General features: G+C 40.4%; 3 protein-coding genes across 3 annotated transcripts in view; 2 read left to right on the forward strand and 1 right to left on the reverse strand.

Moving 5' to 3' along the window:
- Positions 1–410: 410 nt before the first annotated feature.
- Positions 411–2,572, forward strand: mss51 (MSS51 mitochondrial translational activator). The gene is made up of 6 exons (XM_037690869.1): positions 411–478; positions 758–907; positions 1,019–1,143; positions 1,219–1,782; positions 1,877–1,970; positions 2,341–2,572. Exons 1-6 carry the CDS (start codon positions 462–464, stop codon positions 2,570–2,572), a joined length of 1,182 nt encoding a protein of 393 aa, XP_037546797.1. The 5' UTR covers positions 411–461.
- A 3,374-nt stretch (positions 2,573–5,946) lies between these two features.
- On the reverse strand, positions 5,947–6,843 carry LOC119424065 (myeloid-associated differentiation marker-like protein 2). The gene has a single exon (XM_037691536.1). The coding sequence runs from the start codon at positions 6,841–6,843 to the stop codon at positions 5,947–5,949; it is 897 nt and encodes a 298-aa protein (XP_037547464.1).
- Positions 6,844–9,618: 2,775 nt separating this feature from the next.
- cog7 (component of oligomeric golgi complex 7) overlaps positions 9,619–15,669 on the forward strand; it is a 9,470-nt gene continuing 3,419 nt past the window's right edge. The window contains exons 1-9 of the mRNA XM_037690852.1: positions 9,619–10,074; positions 13,119–13,267; positions 13,386–13,502; positions 13,641–13,809; positions 13,890–13,972; positions 14,045–14,167; positions 14,248–14,446; positions 14,816–14,943; positions 15,025–15,179. Coding sequence (XP_037546780.1) covers positions 9,909–10,074; positions 13,119–13,267; positions 13,386–13,502; positions 13,641–13,809; positions 13,890–13,972; positions 14,045–14,167; positions 14,248–14,446; positions 14,816–14,943; positions 15,025–15,179 — 1,289 coding nt within the window. The 5' untranslated portion in view covers positions 9,619–9,908. The remainder of the gene's footprint in view (positions 10,075–13,118; positions 13,268–13,385; positions 13,503–13,640; positions 13,810–13,889; positions 13,973–14,044; positions 14,168–14,247; positions 14,447–14,815; positions 14,944–15,024; positions 15,180–15,669) is intronic.

Raw genomic sequence — 15,669 nt, forward strand, 5'->3', positions numbered from 1 at the left:
TCAGACATTTAATTAATTTTATTGTTTTTATGTTTGCTCTAATGTGTTTTTATCAGTGTACAGCACTTTGGCCAACAACATTGTTTTTTACAACACTTAAATGCTTAATAAATTAGGATGTATAGTATTGTATATATATATATATTTTTTTTTTTTAAACTATTTTATTATATTATTGTTTAAAAATAATATGCATGTAGGTATAAAATAAAATATAGTTGTATGAGGTATTGTTGCAACGAACGAAGGTTATATTTTTTATTGTTTTGTTTTAATTGACACTTTCCTTGTGAAATCAGGACTGGTCTGGATGTGTCAGACTTTTCTAGAAGGTAAATCACCACCGGTGCTATATATGGCCCCCACAGCCCCCCACTTCCCCTTCAACAGGCTTCTCACATATCAAAACCAGCAGGAGAAGCAGCTGAGCAGAGCTTGTGCGTTACGCTCCACAAGCTAAAATGACGACTACTCAGAGGTAAGTGGAATCTGTTTTATACATTTTCATTTGGAGTTGGGCACACGTCTGCTTGGTGACTTTACTGCACCTTAAAAACGACAGATGTGTGAAACCAGGCGCTCTTTAAAGACATGCAAGGGGTGTTTTCAGGTGTTGGACGGCCAATAACCCCAGATTTATTGCCTTTGTACAAGGGTTCGTTCATTTTTGTCTTAAAATTACAAGGACTAGGCTTTCTGCTTCGTGTTTGTCATATTTTAAACACAATCAATCATCTTGTTTGTGCTTTGGTTTCAGTACAACCCAGAAGGCCATGGGGAAGCTCACAGCCTTTCGATCTCAGAAGGAGATGTTTGAGAAGATGGAGGAATCCTTTAAGATTTGTGCTTCGTGTGAGAAGCGACCAGATCAGCTTTCAAACCCGCAGAGCTTGAAGCGTTGTGCCAGGTACTGACAACACGAGGAATGGATTCCATCCGGGTTTGATTGACATGCTGCCAATGTAATTGTTTACAGCAAGGAGAAGAATTCAGAAATGTTTGTTCTGTTTTTGGCCAGATGTCTGAATGTTTACTACTGCTGCAAAGACTGTCAGAAGGAGGACTGGCCCAAACACAAGAAGTTCTGCTCAGCTCTGCGTCTTGCTGCCATCGACAGAGTTGTGGAATGGCTTTTGTTCAAAGGTAAAATAACTAATCAATGCTGTTTATTTTTTGTCTGTCGAACAGCAAAACTAAAATGTGTTTCCTGTTCACCAGGAGATCTCCCATTTCCCACAGAAAAGTGGTCCAAGCCCCAGTCTGAGGTCAGGGGTTGGGATGATTGGCTCGCCATGCAGGTAGACCTCTCATCCCGACTCGATCCCATCATAAACGGAGAGAACATGAATGGCCTGTGGACCAATGCAGGCAGGCCTCGGCCTGACGACGACGACCTGAAGCAATCGCTGTGGAGGGTCTGCAGTGAGTTCTTCTCCAGGCCCCTTACGGTAGCATGGGGGATGAGGCTGTTCGGTCTGAACCCCTGTTCCAAACCGCTCACCGTGCACCTGGTGGGGGCAGGCCACACTGAGACCCTGGCAGCTAAACTGACTGACTATGATGAACTGAACTGCATGTTCCCCAAACACCAGGGTGTAGAGGTGGTGATGGTGGGACCAGAGGTGGTGGATGGCCCCATCATGAGACCCCCTCTCAGAGCCTTTGGCCCCAAACAGAGGGTCTACATTAGCGCCTACAGAGGTCTCTACCATCAGTTCTGGGAGGAGCTGGTGGAGACAGAGAATGCAGCCAAACCTGACCTGGTGGTTGGATTTCATCCAGGTGAGAACTTGGAGCAGCTGTACACAACATCGTGCGACTCTGGAGAAGATTCTGATTTGTACTGAACTCCTTTGGATTTGTTTTCCCCATCAAGGTTTTGATGCTAGTCAAGGTCTGGATCAGGGATGGCTTCCAACACTCCTGCTCCTCAGGGATTATGAGATTCCTTCTCTTTTTACAACGCTAAAGTGAGTGTCACAAATTTATTGTGCAAAACTCTTCAGTACTGTAACAGATGGGCAGTATTTCTACTTATTTAGGTTTAATTAATGTGGTTGTCTTGGATTTTTATGTAACACAGCTACTATATTACTAGTATGTGAAATATGCTCATTATACCATAATATTTTCAACTAAGGAAAACAGTCCGAGCTTAAATGAACTCTGCTAGAAATGATGCAAATAGTGATTTAATCATTTAAAATGGACACTATTAAATGTTTAATGTTCACATTACACCAGCTCTTCACTCCTTTCCTGTATCAACGAGTGTTCATGTGTATGTTTTCCATCTACTTCCTGTTTCGGTGGCTGCTGCCAACTGTCCTCCACCTGCAGCGAGACAGAGATGACCTACTCCCTGCAAATCCTCCTGGAGCTGGAGATGCACATGAAGGGAAATGGAGCCAACCCGTTTGCATCACTGAAGCCAGAAGTGGTGGGCTCGTCTCCCAACAAGCCCCCCGTTTACTGCAACTCCCACTACTTCTGTTTCCAGGGTCTGCTGGAGACCTTGGAGCTTGAGGAGCCTGAGGAACCTGAGGAACCTGAGGAACTTGAGGAGGCCTGAGGCAGCTGGAACAGGGGCTTCATTTTTTACATTCTTTTGTTTTTACATAAAAAAGTAGGAATATTTTACAATGTAACCCTGACCTACAGTGGTGCTTGAACGTTTGTGAAGCCTTTAGAATTTTCTATTCTGCATCAATATGACCTAAAACATCATCAGATTTTCACAAAAGTCCTAAAAGTAAAAAGAACCCAGTTAAACAAATGACACAAAAATATTATACTTGGTCATTGATTTATTTATTGAGGAAAATTATCCAATATTACATATTTGTGAGTGGTAAAAGTATGTGAGCCTTTGTTTTCAGTGCCAGGTGTGACACCCCTCCCCTGTGCAGCAAAAGTTTCTGGTAACTGTTGATCAGTCCTGCTCACCGGCTTGGAGGAATTTTAGCCCAGTCCTCTGTACAGAACATCTTCAGCTCTGGATGTTTATGGTTTCCTCACATTAACTGCTGCTTCAGGTTCTTCCAGAACATTTGGCTTGGATTAAGATCAGGATTTTGACTAGGAAATTCCAAAACATGACCTTTACTTTTCTTTAACCATTCTTTAACTAATTAGTCCTAACTTCTTCAGACTTGTGCTGAGGGTCATTGTGTTGATGCATGGTGCACCTTCTCGAGATTCAGTTCATGGACAGATGTTCCGACATTTTCCTTTAGAATTCTCTGATATAATTCAGAATTCATTGTTCCATCAATGATGGCAAGCAGTCCTGGTCCAGATGCAGCAAAACGGGCCTGAACCATGATACTACCACCGCCATGTTTCACAGATGGGATAAAGTTTTCATGTGGTGTTTTCCTTTCTCCAAACATAAACTTTTCATTTAAACCACAAAGTTTTATTTTGGTCTCATCCATCCACAAAACACTATTCCAGTAGACTTCTGACTTGTCCACGTGATCTTTATCAAACTGCAGACGAGCAGCAATGTTCTTTTTGGAGAGATGTGGTTTCTCCTTCAACCCTGCCATGACACCGTTGTTGTTCAGAGTTCTCTTGATGGTGGACTCATGAACATCAACGTGAGAGAGACCTTCAGTTGCTGAGAAGTTAACCTGGGGTCCTTTGTGACCTCGCCGACTATTCCACACCTTTTTCTTGGAGTGATCTTTGTTGGTCCACCACTCCTGGGGAGGGTAACTATGGTCTTGAATTTCCTCCATTTCTACACAACCTGTCTGACTGTGGATTAGTGGGGTCCAACTCTTTACAGATGTTTTGTAACATTTTCCAGCCTGATGAGCATCAACAACTCTTTTTCTGAGCTCCTCAGAAATCTCCTCTGTTCATGATCCACTTCCACAAACATGTTGTGAAGAGCAGACATTGATAGATCCTGTTCTTTAAATCAAACAGGGTGTCCACTCACACCTGATCATCATCATCCCATTGATTAAAATCAACTGACTCTAATTTCACCTTCAAATTAACTGATAATCCTAGAGGTTCACGTACTTTTACCACTCACAAATATGTAATACTGGATCATTTTCCTCAATAATGAAATGACCAAGTATAATACTTTTGTCTCATTTGTTTAACTGGGTTCTCTTTATCTACTTTTATGACTTGTGTGAACATTTGATGATGTTTTAGGTCATACTTATGCAGAAATATAGACAATTCTAAAGGGTTCATAAACATTCAAGCACCACTGTATATGTAAAACTAATTCATGTGCTTGTACAATATTTATTGTTGGAGAGTATGTGTCATTTGCCCTTACTGCATGTCTGAGTTTTATGGCTTACAAAAGACGGCTGTAAAATTTGTATTGCTATTCTTTGTTGGACCTTCTGTTGGTTTTGCAGCTAGACAATAAAATGATGCACACAGAGCCACAATAAAACAGTCCTAGAGGCATTGTTTATGTTCATTAACAACTTTTCTTTGTTTTTAGTGACCACTGGATAATTTACTACAACAATTACAATAAAAATAATTATCAGGAAAATGACCACAGCACATTTACAGTTAAATGTTTCAACAATATTTTCATTATCTAACCATATAACACCGAGAGATGACCTGTTCCTTTTTCAAGTCTCTATGGTGACATTATGGATAAAACCCATTTTACATTGTACATAGATTGACAATGAGATTGTAACGGTGTTTATGCCTGCAAAGGAATTCTTATTGCAGATGTATGGCATGAACTTGCATGAGCAGACATTGTAGGAAATGCAGCAGATTGAGAACTATGAACCACAGTGGTCTCTATAGATAATAAAGCTGTGTATCCTCTCATAATGTGTGTAGAACAAAGTGGCCAGTACAAAAACCTCTGTTGTGCATAAAATACCTCTCAGGCTGGAAAAGAAGTCACCTGGAAGTGTCATTAAAAAAGCCACAGTGACAGTCAGTGAGATGACAAAGCACATGGTGTCATGATGCAGATGAGGCAGACAAAAATGGTTGTGGAGATTACAGTAGTAAAGATAGTCATGGTGGCACACAGCACATTTAACCCCCAGGTCAGATCAGCCCAGTCAGGGAGGAAGGCAGCCAGCTGGATGTGCAACATGCATCTAGTCCTCCATTATGATGAAAACCACAGACATGATGATACAAAGAACCCAGACAAACTCACACTAGACTCCCCAGCTACTGACTATTCTGCCTCTGGATATGATAATGTGAAAGCACTAAATGTTATCTCCAAAAGGTATAAAATTCCTTGCAAGCCTTGACTGCACATGATGCTCAAATTCCAGATGTTAGGTTTGGAGAGACAAACTGCCTAATCAGTAACTGAGCATCTTGTTCAGGTCTCACACTGACATTCAGCCCAGTCTTTTTCCAGCAATCATTTTCACTGGTGCTTATTATTCAATTTCAAATTACTTAGATGGACTTCAGTGTGTACTTGAATATGAGCTAACACACCTTTAGACATGTTGTATGTGGATTCTCACATCCTCCTACATATATGCAAAACCCTCCCTGAAGAGAAGTGACATGATAAACTCAATTGCTGTTTGGACACATACACACACTCAGCATCTCAGTATATTTATGTTTTGTTACTTTTTTTGTTTCAATAAGACAAATCACATGTTTATGAGAACATTTCCTTTGCTCTTTGGGTGTCTTGTAGAATTCTAAAAAATATAGTTTACTTGCAATCAATTTTTTAGGAACAGTTTGAATCACATGCTGATATGCACTGGCAGTGTCATACAAACTATAAAAACAAACAAACAAAAAATCTAATCATAGAAAAATAAATAACAAAAAGACTATAAATAACTTGATTCATAACCTTAAAAACACTGAGACCCCCCAAATTTAGCACCAGATTCAACACAGCGATCGTTTAACGCGTGCAAAAATGCTCAAAAAGATGGTAAAGAACCAGAACATTTATGTGCGTTTAAAACCACAAATACCAAGCAGTGTGAAAATAAGATCCACAGTAAAAAGAGTGAGATTCACATATGTAAAAAAGGCCACCATGAACTGAATGGCCCAGATGCAATAGCTGGGCGGGCAGTCTTTGGGACGAGGATTGTTTCTGAATGTGTAAATGGGCCAAATGATAGCAGCAATGATATAAAGCACCACGGAGATCACTAGGAAAATGAACACAAACCTGTCCAGGTTAAAGGGCAAACATGCCTTCAGCTTTTTCAAGATGTTGGTGGGGATGATCAAAAGCAGGATGGGGAAAGGGATGATGTACAAAATGACACAAAAGATCAGAGCTGGTTTGTCTCTGTAACCAGTGAGGGAAACAAAAATCATGCAGCTCACAAAAGCCTCCAAAACTTTCCAGAATCCAGGCAGAGCAGCCAGGTAGCTGCTTTTCTTCTTGTCTAGACATTTGTCTTTCACCACTTCGAGAATGTAGACCAAGCCACACAGGAAGGCAAACAAGCTCACTATCCAGCCATACACACATTTCAGGCAGGCATAGAAGTTGGCGTACGTGATGGCGACAGAGATGGTCATGAGCGAAGAAGACATGGCTATTCCTGTGGTGAAGTCGTCCCAGTCCATGCAAAACATGTTGAGGATGACATCAAGCTTGAACATCTCAATGATGGTGATGATGAGCGTCATGATGGGGCAAAAAGCCCAGGTGAACATGGCGTAGTTCCAGTAGGTGTGAGTGCTCCCTCCTCTGAGGGAACCCAGGACAAAGGTGACCACGGAGATGATGATCTGAGCCATGTGTAGTGCCCCTCGTCCAGACAGCAGACTAGACGGAGTGAACACAGCTTGGGACAGCGTCTGCTTCACGGTGTCAAGAACTCCCATCTTGGTAAATTGTTGCTTGAATCAGCTTTGTGCTCTCAGGTGGTTGATAGTGACTAACTGACGTGTTCTCTGTTGTCTCCAGCTTTACCTTGCTTATCTACGTTTTATGATGTCTTTAAATATGGTTTGCATAAAGAAATGGACTGTGCGTAGTGCCGATATCAACTGTAGCTGATGGGACATTAAAGAAACGTTTTCAGTCCGTGAAACCATTTCCAGTATTTTACAGAGATAATAGGAAAGAGTAAAATAAGAGAAGAAGACCAAATGATGGAAGCTGAGGAAAAAAGAATGTGAAGAGTTCAGAAAGAAGCTGTTAAACTCCTTGGGTGGTAAAAAAAAGAGCTTCCAGATGACTGGACTACTGCAGCAACAATAGAGAGTCAGAAAGGCACTCTGTGTGTCACTTTGAAACTACTGTAGAATAGATTATAAGGAAACCTGGTGGTGGAATAGTGAATTGTAGTAAGCTATTCAGAGAAGCAAAGAAGAAATATGACCATGAGAGGACTGAAGAGAGTAAACTGGAAAATAAGGAGCTGCAACCGAGAGCAAATAGGAGGTAGCAAAGGCAACGAAGAGAGCGTATGATGAGTCGTATGGGAGGCTGGACACTAAAGAGAGCAAGAAGAACTTGTACTGATTGGCGAGACAGAAGAATCAGGCTGGAAAATATGTCATCATGATAGTCTTGCTAAAGATAGGAAAGGAAATTCCTAACAAATGTTCTAATACATCAGGAGAGTGTAACAGGAAGATGGAAGGAGTACTCTGAGAAGCTAGTCAATGAAAAGAATGAAATGGAAAGAAGATAGAAGTTGTAGAAACTGTGGACCAGGAAGTGGGAAAGATGAGTGAGGGTGAAGTCTGGAAAGCTCTGAAAAGAATGAAGAAGGTGAAGGCAGTAGGACCTGATGACATACCAGTGGAGGTCTGGAAATGTCTTGGAGAGATGTCAGTGAGGTTTTTGATTCAAATATTGAATGACATATTTGAAGGTGAGAAAATGCCTGAGGAATGGAGGAGAAGTGTACTGGTGCCCATTTTCAAGGACAAGGGTTGCAGAGATGTAACAACTACAGGATAATTAAGTTGATGAGTCACACAATGAAGATCTGGGAGAGAGTTGTGGAAGCAAGACTTAGACGAGAGGTGACTACCTGTGAGCAGCAATATGGTTTCATGCCAAAAAAGAGCACCACAGACGCCATCTTTGCTTTGAGAATGCTGATGGAGAAGTACAGAGAGGGTCAGAAAGAACTCCATTGTGTCTTTGTGGATTTAGAAAAAGCAAACGACAAGGTGCTGAGGGAGGAGGTTTGGTATTGTATGAGGAATTCTGGAGTGGCAGAGAAGTAAGTTAGACTGGTACAGGACATGTATGAGGACAGCAGGACAGTGGTGAGATGTGCTGTAGGAGTGACAGATTGCTTCAAGATGGAGGTGGGATTGCATCAAGGATTGGCTCTGAGACCCTTCTTGTTTTCTCTGGTGATGGATCAACTAACAGATGAGGTCAGGCAGAAATTCCCGTAGATTATGATGTTTGCAGATGACATTGTAATCTGTGGTGAGAATAGGGAACAGGTGGAAGAGAACTTGGAGAGGTGGAGTTATGCACTTGAAAGAAGAGGAATGAAAGTCAGCCGTAGTAAGACAGAGTATGTGTGTAAATGAGAGGGAGGCCCATGGAACAGTGAGGCTACAAGGAGCAGAGGTCAAAAAGGTGCAGGACTTCAAGTACTTGGGGTCCACTATTCAAGAAAATGGGGAATGTGGTAAAGAAGTGACAAAGAGAGTCCAGGCAGGATGAAGTGGATGGAGAAAAAGATTCAGGAGTTAGTCAGCGTTGACTAATCTGTCATTAGTTGTTTTTAACTAAACAAGAATGATGATCAAATTAGGATGAAAAGACTCACTCTGTACCCAATAAATATTTCAAAAATTCAAAAATCAAGATCTAGTTTGCAGACTGACTTTGTATTTTTAAAGGCTTCTGAAACATGTAAAATATAATTCTTACAAACACCAAACAATATTTAAACACCATAATTACTAGTTAAGAAGAAAAAAAAGAAAGAATCACATGATGCAAACTGGCACCCATTACTTAACAGTCACACTCTGATTCAAATTACAGTATTTGTCAACTTAATTATTTATTGAGTACCACATGTTCTAGACATTAATCATTTAAGGCGGCAGCTGTGGCTGAGTGGTCAGAGCAGTCGTTCTCCAATGGGAGAGCTGGAGGTTCGATTCCACCAGCAGACACATGCTGAATTCATTTATTCAAACTTTATTTATACAGGTTAGTCCCATTGAGTCTCGGGGACTCATTTACAAGAGCGACCTGAAAAGAATGGACATGGGCAAGACAATGAACCCCTCATTGCCTCCCATGTGTGTCCCATTGGTGCACGAATGTGATTAATCTTTGTATAGAATTACAGTAGTAGAGTGCTGTATGAATGTGAAAACCATTCACTGTACATGTACATAAAAACAACGAAATCAACGCTGCCTGAGTGCAAAATTCAGGGCAAAATTACCCACTCACCACCCTTGTTGTATCTACACGGACCTTAAAACGTGTGACACAAATCCTATTTTATTGATGCCTTTTTTCCTTTTTGATATTTAAATAAATATCAATATAAATAAACAACAAAAAACGTGAAAGTTTCTTGACAAAGTCTCTATTTTTAATTTCTTTAATGTAATTGTATTTTTTTTGTACAATCGTATCTGTTTCCGGGGACGGTAAACACGTAACACAAGAGGAAGTTGTTGTCAGTGTTGGTTGTGTTAGCGTTAGACGTGTAAGAATGTGTGTTTGTATTCAATGTTTAAAGTCCGCAAACATTTAAAAGTAACTCTGGAGGAGGCTATCGCATTGCTGGAGCTGTATTTAGTTGTAATGTTAATTTCATTTTCCTGGGCTATTTATTTTATTTTCGTGTCGAAGCCACTATTTGGGAAGAGCTACTTCTGGTCCAGTCGATGACACGGACTGGACCGGAACAGGTTCCCGGGAGATCTTGACGCCGTTTTAAAGCACTGAGATGGATTTTTCGAAGTTTCTCGATGATGATTTTGACGTGAAGGACTGGGTGAATGGAGCCTTTAAGGTGGTGCCGACGGACGCGCCGGGGAAGGCGGATGCTCACGCGGCCACACTGGTGATGAAGCTGCAGCTGTTCATCCAGGAGGTCAACAATGCCATCGAGGGTCAGGTTTATCATTCATTGTTCACTGAAATAACTGTACATTGTCATGTCTATTGGTAAGGTTTACTTTTTATTTCAGGAGTAACAATCTACCACTTCACAACCAGAGTTCCTAAGTATGTTTTAGGTGTGTTAGTAATGAAATCTGTTTTCCCAGTCACAGAATAATCAAATCAAATTCGGCCTAATTATGATCTATAATTTACTAAAGGGTTGTCAGGTTTAACGCATATTTTTGTTTATTGTAGAAGACACAGGCTGTTTTGCAGACTAAGATTAAAGCTAGTCCATGTTTAATAATACTAATTAGGACAGACTAACTGAAATAGTGTCATTTTAGTTCTTGACTTTATTTCTTTGTTTATTGTGTGAACATATTCCAGGATTAGATTGAGGTTTTTATTAAGCCTCTCAGGAGGCAGATTTACTTTAATTTCAATCAGTCAATCTGGTTTCAGGAAACGACACAGCACAATGACAGCTTCACTGAAGGTTCTTAATGATGTTGTTGAAGCACTGGATGCTAAGGATTATTGTGCTGCACTTTTCTTAGACCTGTCCAAAGCTTTTGACACTGTGGATCATAACATCTTGTGTCATAAGCGCTCGGAAATTGGTTTCTCAGATCACACCATTGGATGGTTTTCTAACTATTTCTCAGGTCGGAGGCAATGTGTTCAACATAATGGCACTTCCTCCAGTTATTTAACAGTCAACAATGGTGTACCACAAGGCTCAGTCTTAGGACCCACCCTCTTTACAATCTGCATAGGTAATGTAGGTAAAAACATCCCTGATGCATTCATACATTTCTATGCTGATGACACAGTTGTTTATTGTCGAGCTAAAACAGTTGCTAAGGCTTTCCAGCTTTGCAATCAGCATTCAACATCATCCAGACAGATTTATTCCATCTCAAACTTGTCCTAAATGCCGATGACACCAAAGGGATGCTTTTTTCAAACAGGAAGTCAGTCCCAGCAGTTCTTACTCTGATTTTATCCTCAATTGGTGTCTCCATTGAGTTTTTTGATTCCTATAAATATTTGGGCATCTTGGTGGACTCGCATCTCTCTTTAAAGCTCCATGTGGAAAACTTGGTAAAGAAACTGAAAGTTAAACTGGGTTTCTTTTTCAGAAACAGATCCTATCTAACCCTGAATGCTAGAAAACGCCTTGTAACTGCGACCTTCCTTCCCTCCACTGACTACGGTGACATTATTTACATGAACGCTCCTACAAGAACCCTGCAGATGTTGGATGTTGTCTATCATGGTGCACTAAGATTCATAACTGGCTGTGATTATCGTACCCACCACTGCACTCAGTATTCACTGGTTAACTGGACATCATTAACTTCACGCAGACTCTCCCACTGGTACATTTTCATCTTTAAATCACTTCTTGGTCTGCTGCCTTCATACATCTCCTCCTACACGTCTCTGCGTGAGTGCAGCTACGGAGTGCGCTCTCAGGACATTATTACCTGCAGTGTTCCCTCAATGAGGACTGAACTAGGCAAAAGTGCCTTCTCCTACTCTGCTCCTGTTTCCTGGAATATCTTACAAAAAGATTTGAAGCTCTCGACCTTGACCTCTCTAAGTGGCTTTAAGAATCTGTTGGACTCCTGGCAGGGACCAATGCAGACATGTTCCTGTTTTTAGTTTTCTACATTCGCCTTAGAATCTAGCTGTTTTTTGTTACTTTTTTTTCCATCTTATTTTAATTTGTAAAAAAAAAAATCTGTATGCCATTTTATAATTGTCCATTGTTATCATCATTCTTTTTTGAAATCAGGTCTCTCTTGTAAATGAGTCCTCGAGGCTCAATGAGATTTACCTGTTTAAATAAAGGTTGAATGAATTTCACCAAAAACATGCAATATTTGGAGATTAGGGCTGAAGATCAGACAATTAAATTAGTCTTTGCTGACACAAGTGATCCATCACAGTGTTTTGAGTTTGTCAGTGATGAACTAGCTTGCTGCTCTTTAGTTTTGTCTGTTGGGCTTTAGCCTTGAAACAAAGACAGTTTATATATTTTATATTATTAAAAAAAGAAGCCAAAACAGTTTGAAGAAGAGGACAATAAAAGCAAGCGTAATGAAATAAGCTGTAAATAAATCAATTTTGTCTTCAGCAATATTTTTAAAAGTTCTTTATAATGTTCTTAAATAAAACCTGTATCATGCATGATGTGGTATTAAACTGTTTAAATATAACAAAGTAATACAATTCAGATAAGATATTTCAGTTTACAGTTCATATGTTCCGTGTTCTTTTAGTTGTTTGCTCATTTTGAGTATTTCATGTGGATTTAAATGCAGCCCTCTTCTTTTAGTTTGAGCTTCTTTGTGTCGGTGACTGAAGTGTCTTGAGACTGTTTCCAGTCTGCAGTTGGATTATGTTCTGCAGATTTGCATCTCTTAAGCCATTTAGTTTTGTTTCTTGGTGGATTCCATGTTTCCTTGAACACTCCATAGTCAAGTTTTTTTTTTTTTTACTACTTAGCCAGAGTTTTATAAATACAATTTTTTAGATTAGATTTTTGACTTGTGGTCTAATTTAAATCCGTTTTGTTTAATACCCTCTGTTAGCTTTATGTGACAAAGACCCATCACTGTGTAGAAGATAGAGTTGAAAGATTTATTCTTAGCTGAAAATATGGATTTCATGAAAAGACAAAGCTGTAAAAGACTATTCAAATTAGAATATTTATTTTTTATAACCAGTGTTTTATTGTTATTTTTTTTACTTTTCTAAACTGCAGTAATTTTACTTTACAATCGTTTGAAAAATATTTCCCAAAATAATACCAGATATTGTCAGAAAATGGCATCCATGTTGCTCATTAAGATTTTCAAACTGTTCATTAAATACAGGTAATATTTATTTAATTCCTATAAGGTTTTGCTTAATCCAAGTATTTGCACAAACATAAATCCTGTCCATTATTTAAGAAGAGGTTCCTTGTAGTCCCAGCTATGAGATAATTTTATTGTTGTGTATTTTAAAGACTGAGCAATAATTGCCTTTGTGTCTGTAGAAACCAGTAATCAAGCCCTTCAAAATATGCCCCGAGTGCTGCGAGACGTGGAGGCTCTGAAACAGGAGGCGTCCTTCCTAAAGGAGCAGATGGTCCTCGTGAAGGAGGACATAAAGAAGTTCGAGCAGGATACTGCTCAGTCCATGCAGGTGTGTGAGCATTCCTGTCATTGTATGCATATGAAATGAGCAAAAAAAAAAAATCATTTTTTAAATTTAACAAGGAGTGAATATCAAAACTTGACAACGTGTAAATCATGTTGTCCAGGTTCTGGTGGAAATCGATCAGGTTAAGAGTCGGATGCAGCAGGCTGTCGAGGCTCTGCAGGAGGCGGACAAATGGAGCACACTGAGCGCAGACATCGAGGAGACCTTCAAAACACAGGTTTGATGTGGAAGCATCTGCCACGCGTCTTCATTCTTGATGGATGATTTTTGTTGCTTGGCGATTGTGAACCGATGGGAGAATATTGGATTGTTTTGCACAGTCACAAACACGAAAGGTCATCTTTTGTTTTCACAGGACCTCGCAGTTATTTCTTTCAAGCTCACAAGCATGCAGAACAGCCTGGCCATGTTGGTGGACACGCCGGATTATTCTGAGAAGTGTGTCCACCTCGAGGCTTTGAAAAACAGACTGGAGGCATTGGCCAGTCCTCAGATAGTTGCAGCTTTTAACTCCATGTCTATAGGTAAAAAAAAGTCTATTCTGTCCTTCAGATCTTTAACTAAATTACTTTGCTTTCACTATATTAATTTACTTTTCCTGCAGACCAGGCCAAGCTGTTTGTTAAAGTATTCACAGAGATCGACAGAATGCCACAGCTTCTTGCGTACTACTACAAATGTCACAAGGTGGGCATCACAGTCCTATCCCCTGCTCAGTATGAAATCAGAAAAGCAATCATGTAAATCTGACTTCTTCAGGGCCAGCTGGTGAGCATATGGCAGGATCTCTCCCAAAGTGAGCTCGGTCTGAATCAGCAGCTGTCTGAATTCTACGACACCTTGCTGTCCACTTGGCATGCTCAGATCCAGTGGAGCAGCCAGGTGAGACGCACCACAGCACCTGGTTTTATTGTAAGCTACTGGAGTGATACCCACTGATGTGTGATGTGAAACTGCTGCAGGTGTTCAAAAACCCATACGAAGTGGTGACGGTGCTGCTGATCCAGACCCTGGGGGCCGTGGTTCCATCGATCCCTGTGTGCCTGAGCGCAGCCATGGAGCGGGCGGCTCAGGAGGAGCGCCTGGATACTCTGCTGGAGCTCCATCACACCACATCCACCTTTGGATGCAGCCTGGAGGCCGCCATGCTTCCACACCTGGGTTTGTACAAACACAGGATTTTACTTTGACACACAGAAGAGTTTTTACTGTCGGATCTCATGATGCAGACAGTAATCTTAATATCAACAAAAAGCCTTCACAAAAATGGCTAATCCTCAGTGAATTTTACAGACAGTGAGCTGAAATTTGGCGTGGTAGTAACTGAAAGTTATGCACAACACATACTCCAAGTGCTAACAGATCACACGAAATACTGCCACGTCACATGAGACTGCATATTGTTGTTTTCAAGGTTTGACCAAAACGGCTGCAGCACAAGATAATCTGGGTCTAAATCTTTAGCACGAAAGGCAGTGAGCAATATGTATTCCTGAATGCTAGACCTGTAATATATATTTTTTTCCTCAGGTGAGAATAATCTGCTGAAGGTAAACGAGCTGGTCTGTGCACTTTATGACCCCTACAAATCTTATCAGCTGCAATACGGCGATCTGGAGGAAACTCATCTTCTCATTCAGATGAGCGCTGTTCCTTTGGTTAGATACCACACAGACTTGTCTGAAGACATCTGCTCTTCAGTGCATTTCTGGTTATCTCACCTCGTATTGTATTTTTAGGAGTACGGGGAGGTAATTGACTGTGTAGAAGAGTTGAGCCACTCTGTGAGTAAGCTGTTTGGCCTGGCCAGTGCCGCTGTGGAGCGCTGTGTCAAACTGACTGATGGACTCGCTGTGTGTGGCCTCCTCAAAGCTCTCAAAGCTCTGTTCAACAAGTAAGGATGCGTTTCACACACTCTCAAAGCGTATAAATTAATATATATATTAATATATATATATATATATTAGGCTTGTTACAATAACTTATGCTGGGCGATTGTCTCAGAAATTATTGCGATAAACAAAATATTGTTTGAAATTTGACAATAATTAATTTAAGAATATATTGTGATTAATTTGCTTTGCATGTATTACCATTTTTGACCACCGGATGACAGTGTAAGACTGTTTGAACCGAAGGATGGCTTGTGAGGGGAGCGAGCAGCGTGTCTCTTAAGAAAAATGGGAGGGAGGCCACTTGATGTGACATGGGCTGTCTCTCTTCAGTTCTCAAAATGGCGGACGCTCTGTGGTTTGAGCTCTTCAACATAGCATTTTTCACACAACGCTTTAAATTAAAAAAAAAATCAGTAAACAAGTTCTCGACTTCTTTTTGCAGAGAAAAACAACTTTTTACACGAAGGCACGGGTTTCAACTGTGAATTT

Source organism: Nematolebias whitei, chromosome 17 (assembly GCF_014905685.2).
Source record: "Nematolebias whitei isolate Nwh7 chromosome 17, NemWhi1, whole genome shotgun sequence".
Classification (NCBI taxonomy): domain Eukaryota; kingdom Metazoa; phylum Chordata; class Actinopteri; order Cyprinodontiformes; family Rivulidae; genus Nematolebias; species Nematolebias whitei.

Excerpts from the sequence above, each read along its gene's own strand:
- LOC119424065 (XM_037691536.1), bottom strand. The coding sequence starts at position 6,843 with ATGGGAGTTCTTGACACCGTGAAGCAGACGCTGTCCCAAGCTGTGTTC.
- mss51 (XM_037690869.1), top strand. Across the intron at positions 1,144-1,218 it reads GGAATGGCTTTTGTTCAAAG|GAGATCTCCCATTTCCCACA; the intron begins GTAAAATAACTA and ends CCTGTTCACCAG. Across the intron at positions 1,971-2,340 it reads TCTCTTTTTACAACGCTAAA|CGAGACAGAGATGACCTACT; the intron begins GTGAGTGTCACA and ends CTCCACCTGCAG.